General features: G+C 45.2%; 1 protein-coding gene across 2 annotated transcripts in view; it reads left to right on the plus strand.

Moving 5' to 3' along the window:
- Window positions 1–7405, plus strand: part of ncoa1 (nuclear receptor coactivator 1) — a 51733-nt gene extending 44328 nt beyond the window's left edge. Inside the window, exons 13-22 of one of the 2 annotated variants that reach the window (XM_023429920.2) lie at window positions 249–603; window positions 1106–1288; window positions 1618–1732; window positions 1894–2062; window positions 2625–2939; window positions 3314–3415; window positions 4244–4673; window positions 5379–5547; window positions 5681–5870; window positions 6238–7405. In XM_023429920.2, the coding sequence (XP_023285688.1) occupies window positions 249–603; window positions 1106–1288; window positions 1618–1732; window positions 1894–2062; window positions 2625–2939; window positions 3314–3415; window positions 4244–4673; window positions 5379–5547; window positions 5681–5870; window positions 6238–6417 (2208 nt within the window). In that variant the 3' untranslated portion in view covers window positions 6418–7405. The remainder of the gene's footprint in view (window positions 1–248; window positions 604–1105; window positions 1289–1617; window positions 1733–1893; window positions 2063–2624; window positions 2940–3313; window positions 3416–4243; window positions 4674–5378; window positions 5548–5680; window positions 5871–6237) is intronic. The other variant, XM_087180384.1, reaches the window with a different exon arrangement.
- Window positions 7406–7661: the final 256 nt, after the last annotated feature.

The raw sequence follows: 7661 nt of genomic DNA on the forward strand, positions 1-7661 counted from the left end.
CTCCACTGTAGGCTCAGCTACCAGCTGCAGCCTTTGAAGCTGACTGGCCTTTGACCTTTTGTCTCTCTCCATCTCTCTTTCACTGATCATGTGCCCCTCTTTTCTCCTTACCCATTATTCCTTCATTCTTTACTCTTTCTTGCTCTTACACCATTCATTCCATTCGTCAATCCTCTCTTTATAACCATCTTCCTAATCTCTATGCCTTTTCATTTGTTTTTGCTTCACTCTGCGTTTCCCCCCATTAGATGTCCGGTGGCCCTGTTGACATGGACCCCCTCACCCAGCTGCTGCCTGGCCTGAGAGGCCCAAGTGGGGCCAAACAGGGCAGTGAGGATTCAACAACCCCTGGAGCAGGCCCCCAACTTCAATCTCCGGCACCCCAGGCCCAGCCCCCAGCTCAGCTCCAGTCCCCCGTGCCTCAGCTCCAGTCCCCCCTGTCCCAGCCCCAGTCTCTTCCACAGTTGCAGTCGCCGTCACCCCAGCTCCACTCCCCTTCCCCCCAGCTCAAACTGCAGTCACCCACCCAGCTCCAGCCCGGTGAGGCCAACACTCCCCGCAATGTAAATGTGAAGAGAGAGCCTCCTGGCACTCCTAACAGAGGTACAGTTCAGCTTAAATGAAGGGGGGGGGGGTCATGCAGAGAAGGAAATATTTTGACATGAGTAGTGCGCATCAGTTCAGAGACAGTTTTTAATTGAAACACACTGAGTTTTTGTTATTAGATTTAATGTAAATAAACAAAATATTAAGTGCCTTTCTCAGAATCTTAATTGATTTTTTTTTATGAATTCTAAATAATTGTTTTTATTTTATTTATTTTTTATTTATCATTCGTATTTTTTATTATTATTATCAGGAGTGGTAGTAGTAGTAGTATCCAGGATAGTAGTACAATCCAAAGGGCTGTCTTTATTTATTCACTCATTTATTTACCTACACATTCTTAGTCTATATGCCCCCTAGTGGCTGCTGGGAGGCATTGCAGCGTCAACAGGCCACACATGGAACCAGAAACAATTATTCACTTCCTTTGAGTTTCAGTATTTTATTCCACAGGTCTGTGCATCATTGTCATTTACCTGTTTGTGTGTTTGTTTCCCAGGGCTCAGTGATGGCGGACCGCCCTCTGGTTGTAGCCTCCAGAGTCAGTCGTCATTCGATTTCTGCAGTCCCCCCACTCCAAGCCAGACGCAAGCCCAGGGACAGGGAGACCCCTTTCAGACCCCCAAAGACAGCAGCCCCTTTCCAGAGGCAGAAGTTATCAACCCATTCAGTTCAAGCACTGGTACATCACATAATAGAGTCGGCAGTTGATCGTTGAAAATGTACTCGAAATCATCTCATGACACCTTGAATGTTGTGTTATAAAACAATAACATAAAAGCACCCAGGCTGAAAATGTCTGTAGAGTAACTTGACACTAAATTTTGTGTAGTAGTACTATGTTACATTATTGACTGTTTAAATACTGCAAGGCGCTACAGACTGTACATGAATTTGTGGCTAAATTTATTGCTATTTATTCCTCCCATTTTTAAGTCAAGGTTCAGTATTATCATCATTTTTCTCACTGAGGTGTGTTATTTTCTTTAAAACTGTTCAATTCTCTTGCAGGCCTAACCAAGATGGACGTGGGAGACTCCCAGTTCCAGCCTCTGCCCCTGTCTGAATCCTTGTCTTTTGATGGTCTTGGAACCCCCTTACAGGCTCCCCTGGCATCACCACAAGAGTAAATATGAACAATCAGTCTAAGCTTCTTTTAACTGTAATTTTCTAGTCTAGAATCATTTTTTTCAACCCATTCCTGTGTAGTTGTAGTTTCTGTGGCAGTGTGGGTGATTATGTGCAGCTGTGCTCTCTCTAAGAGGCTGTGTCTCTCTGTGTGAGTAGACAGTGCGTGCCCTGTACGCTGGACGAAGTGCTCGGCCCTCCGACCACACCTGAAGGCCGAAACGACGAGAAAGCTCTTTTAGAGCAGCTCGTCTCCTTCCTCAGTGGGACTGATGAGAGTGAGCTAGCAGAGCTGGACAAGGCCTTGGGTATCGATAAGCTGGTACAGGTGAGAGTGTGCTGAGGATTATAATACTAGGTGTAAAGAGTCTACATGTTTAATTTTAAACATCAGTGAGTCATCATTAACTGTATAGTGTTGCTATAATATGTTGGCAGCCTCTGATCTGTGTTTTTGTGTCACCAAACTGGATTTAGTAAACAAATAAAACAGCTGGACTGGTAAGGATGTGTTTTCTGTTTTCACTTTGCAGGTAATTCCTACTGTCACAACTGCTGTAGTTCTTACTTAAGTTTAGCATCACAATACAGCCTGTTCATAATGTATATGTATAGACTGTTATCAAGGGCTGCTCCTGGCTCTCGTGCTTCATTTTAGTCATTCTAACAAATACGGTGACAAAACTCTTGATTTGAAAAGAATGCCAGAGAATCACACACACTTTACTGAATATTTTTGAAATCATGACCTTGAAAAACAGAAATTCACTTCTCTGAATGTAACAAAAGTTTTTTGTTTTCAAATGACATGACTATCATCTGTTTTAATTTGTAATAAAGAAACATATCATTAACATCTGTTTGTCCTGTTTTTGTTTTTCTCTCCCCAGGGTGGCTGCTTTGACCCTTTGCCTCAAAACTTCCAAACCCAGCAACCCACTGCCACCCCAGTTTCCATGGACCCTAAAGTCCCCACCTACCCTTCCCAATTCACACCAGCTCCTCAAGCTCAGTTTCCTCCAGAGCTGGCCACGGTGGGGCCCCAGGGTCTGGGGTTTGGAGCCCCTCGGGGCACTTTCCCCGGTGGGATGGGCATGGGCCTGAGGCCAGGCATGACGCGACCCCAGGGGATAGGAACTCAGCTCAGGCTGCCACCCAACCAACTGCGCCTGCAGCTGCAGCAGAGACTCCAGGGCCCACAGCAGGTGAGGACACGGAGGCAGCGGCTTGTGTTTATAGATGTTTTTGTGATTCCTCCTGACTGACCATTCATCTTCTCAGCATTTGTTTTTCACAGAATATTGACTTGTAGCTCTCTGTGTTCGTCTGAACCCTACTAAATCATTTTTAAAGAACTCTTCCCTTCCCTCCCTTCCCCTCCCCCTCTTCCTCCCTCACATCACTAATATTCAACTGATCTCCCTTGCTGTTCTCATCTGTCCTCATTCCTCCAATAAAAGATAGATATATATATGTATATTTCAGTAATCTAATTTATTCTTCTGTCTTAAATGTTGTCTTCCCTTGAACACCAGTCCTGCCTCTGATGAATTATTTACTCTCTGTCAATTTGTCTCAGCTCCAGAGCAGGCTGGCGGGCATAAACCAGTTTCCCGCAGGAGCCCAGCATGTGAACATGGGTATTCGTCAGGGGGTTCAACAGCCTCAAATACCCTCACAAGTGAGTAACAGTGGTGGCAAATACAGCCGGCCTCACCACACAGTGCTGCTTTTCTACACCGTTTGAAAAATAAAAATGAATGAGTTTACGTAAATGCCACGGCTTTGCTAAAATATTATGCATTTTTTCCCGCAAAAAGCTTTAGGTTAGGAACTAGCTGGTGAACACAGTGGATCATTTAGCAGCTAAAAATCCAGACATTTCCCTCAGGAGTTGGTAGAGGCCAAACTCAGCAGGAAGAGAGTGAATATTGGACATACAGTATATTTCCCAGGTGGCCAGACACATGACTTCAAATGAACGCTGAAGTCGCTCTGTAGCTTCTGGATATGTAAACAAGCAACTGTTTGACATATCATCACCTTTTATGTTGATATGGTGAACTTGTTAGCAATGTTGTATTTACAGCTTGTTCTGCTGCCCACATCTACTGCAGCTTTAAGCAGAAGTAAACACTAAAAACTTAAAAATTTTTAAGTAAATAATTAATATTATAGATTCCATAAAGAGACATTTTGTTTAGTTTACTTTTTCTAAATGTCTTTATGCCAGTAAATAAATACATAAAATTGAATGAACTATAGTTAAATTTAATATTTGAAGATACACTACAACATTTGTTTTAAACCAAATTATTAGCTTGTGATTTCTTCCTTACTGTAGTTAATAAATTGGTCTCACATCGATCTTGCATCAGGTCTTCCTCACAGGTCTGAATGTGGCTTTCTGAAACTCACAGTTCAGTTGCCTTATGGATAATAACCTGTGTCGTGTATTTACATGGAGAATACAGACCGAGCTATCCTTTTTCCACACCATCTTTCCCAGCAGCCTCCACTGAATGCCCAGATGCTGGCTCAGCGTCAGCGGGAACTCTACAGCATCCAGCACCGCCAGCGCCAGCTTTTCCAGCAGAAGGTCATGCTGATGAGGCAGAACATGGCAGGCACTCCGACCGGAGCTGTCGGGCCCATTGGAACTGCCAGGGTCCCCAAAGGCCCCCCCACGACGCCTCAACCACAGCAGCAGCAGCAACAGCAGCAGTTCAACTTCCCACCAGGGTACAACCCAATCACGGGAAACCCCCCTACCTCACCGAGTCACTTCAGCCCCATGTCCGGGGGCCCTCTGGACAGCAAACTGTCCGCCAGAGTTCCTCTGAATAACCAGACGCTGATGAGCGGCGTGCAGGGCCAGTTCAGCAGCACCGTGAACTCCTCGTTGCAGCAGGGCCTGTTTCAGCAGTTTGGAGGGTCTGGTAAGTCCAAGGAGACGTGCTCCTCACTCAATGATCAAAGTCTGGAATAAAATACATTTTGTTTTTGCTGCTCTGTTGTAGATAGGCAAATCACAACAAAGTTTTGGTTGTTAAGACTCGGTAGCGCCTCCTTATGCAGAAAGTTTAACAAGGTTGTTAACATCACCTCCTCTTAACATGTACAGACTTTCTCTGCCTCTCATAAACCTGGAGCTTGCAGACGTATTTAGCACTGAGAGTGTAATTTACGCACTCAAACAGCTTTTTGAAGTATTTCTATGTGCTTGAGTTGAGTAGGAAATAACTCTGTTGCTCTGTTTTTTGAGTATTTTAAGTAGTGGTGGGTGGTGCAAGTGTCAAGGTTCAATTCCCAACTAGTAGCAACCTGTCAGAATCTGTGAGAAAGGGCTTAGCAGTCAGTGCCACTCACAAAACATGTATTTCATGAAAGAGAATTCAAGGGGAAAGAAAACACAATTCTTGCAAATAGAAGAACAAGGAAAGCAATAATCACTTGCCACAAAAGATAACAGCAGCAACTGAACGGCACAGAAAAGATATTAGTTTTTTAAGAGGTAGAAAAATCTAATTTAAAAATAAAAACAAATTCCCAGTTGAATAAATTTTTAATGATCATTCAAAACATTTAAAATTATCTCGACTTTCACACATGAAAAACTTCCTTCCTTCGTTTCTTTTCCAAAGCTATAGTCCAGCAAGACCCATCCTTCCCTCCTGAGATGAGCCCGACCAGCCCGTTGTTGTCACCTCAAAACTCAACCTCCCAGAGTCCTCTGCTTCAGCAAGCCCCACCTCCTGGCTACCAGTCACCAGACATGAAGAGCTGGCAACAGACGGGCATGGTCAGCAACAGGTCAGGAAGCGTACACTGTTGTTAATGCTCCCGCGATAATTATGTATGAGTTCTGTTATAGTTGTATGTGTAATCAGTATATGTAATGACCCGGCCTCCATGTGACGCGCGGTCTTGTTCCTCTCTGCAACAGCCTGTTCAGTCAGTCAGGACAGAGTGCAGGGCAGGCGTTCGGCCAGCAGGGGGTTTACAACAACATGAGCATCACCGTCTCCATGGCCGGAGGCTCGGGTGGTGTCGGCTCATTAGCTCCCATGGGCCAGCCGGTTGTTATGAGCAACAGTAACCTCAGCAACGTTGGTTCAGTTTGCAGCGACCAGCAGGTTAGTGGCTTGTGTGGTGTTATCTGTCCATCCGTTTACCTTCCTACACATCTGACTCTGTGGTGCAGAGACTGTTATTAGTCCATAGAATGTAAACACACATTTGACCAATCAACCTATTATAGCTTTTGACCCTGGTATACAGTACTTACAACATTGGTCAGTTTTTTGTCTTCCCTGCTCTAAAATTCAATTCTGCTGGTAAAGATAATGACCAATGTAACGGTGCTGTAACACTGAAAATGTCCCCACTGCGGGACTAATAAAGGATCTTATCTGAATATCTGTATCTCCCTGAAAATTCAGTATTAGTCAGAAGACAATTCAGTGCTGTTTGGTCCTGGTATCATTGTTCATGTTTCTGCAGGTGCAGCAGGTTCAGGTGTTTGCGGACGTCCAGTGCACAGTGAACCTGGTTGGCAGTGACTCCTACCTGAACCAAGGCTCCATCGGCGCTGCGGCGTCCCAGAAAGGCCCCGGGCCGCAGGGCTCCCAGAACAACCAGGCCCAGCAGAAGAGCCTCCTCCAGCAGCTGCTGACCGAGTGACACCTCCCACCCCTTCAGCTCTCCTACTCCCTCTACTTCTCACTTCTACGCCTCCTCCTCGGAGGTCAGCGCACCAGACCCATTGCTGTCTCTGTCTCACCTTTCGGATAGATGGATAGAAGGATGGATGTTTGGACGGCCACAGAGTAGGCTCAGAGAGGTCTGGCTGTCGGTGGAGTTACACAGCCTAACCACTTCTGTGCGGGGGTGGGTGGGTGGGGGGGGTTCGGGGCTGGTTGTTTTACCGCCCAGTACTTTAAGAAAAGACTCAAGTCAGAAGGAGCAGCAGTGTATTTAAACCTGCCTGTCTAATCTGTCTGACAACCTGTCTGTCTGCCTCAGCCTATTAAAGGCAGTGTTGTCTTGCTGCTCATTCCTTGGTGACCTACTTCCTGCTTCCTGACCCAAGAAAACAACTGCGACATCATTGTAGATTTGCCAAGTTGTCGTCACTGTCAAATCAGGGCCGGCCTCCATTTAGTTCTTTTCCGATCGGATGGTTTCTGTCGGGCCGTCGCAGCAGCAGTGCATCTTGGGAGTACGAGTTGGCGGCGTACCGCTGTGCTCGGCGTTTTTAAGTGTGGGAGTATCCCACACAGCAGCACCTCTGGCTTTTTATTTTTTTGTTTGTGTTTTGTTTTTGTTTTTCTCTACCTGTCTCTCAGCGATGTGGGAATGTTAAGGTTTCAGACCTCTGTGGCATTGTGGGATAGAAGCTCAGTATCAGCTGGTTCTGTGACTGTCTCTCTCTATCAGCTACAGTGCCTGGTGGAAGTTTGAGTTTTTCCCAAGCTCTGCTTCTTCTTCTACATATTATTCTATTACGTCTTCGGTTTTTATTTTTATTTTATTTTAAGATTTTTTTTTTGGTTGAATTGTTCTGTTTTTGTTTAAAAAAAAATCTTCTGCTCTCACCGTCATCATCATCATCATCTTCATGATCATCAGAACAAGCTTTGACAACAGCCAGAATGGATGGATGGATGGATGGATGGATGGATGGGAGACAGACGGGATGCTGCTCAGTTTGGAACTTACGTGTCTTTCTCCCCTGGGAGGAGGTTTTATTTTTATTATTTTCAAAGTATAAAAAAAAGACTGTTATGATTATTTAACTGTCTGTCCGTCACATTTTGCCCCTCACCTCCGCAGCTGTGAATACAGAGCCCTGTTGGGTTCTCTCTCTCTCTCTCTCTCTCTCTCTCTCTCTCTCTCTCCCTCTCTCTCTCTCTCTCTCTCTCTCT

This window comes from Seriola lalandi, unplaced genomic scaffold, assembly GCF_002814215.2.
Source record: "Seriola lalandi dorsalis isolate HSWRI2012SDOR001 ecotype SW California unplaced genomic scaffold, Sedor1 jcf7180002054901, whole genome shotgun sequence".
Classification (NCBI taxonomy): domain Eukaryota; kingdom Metazoa; phylum Chordata; class Actinopteri; order Carangiformes; family Carangidae; genus Seriola; species Seriola lalandi.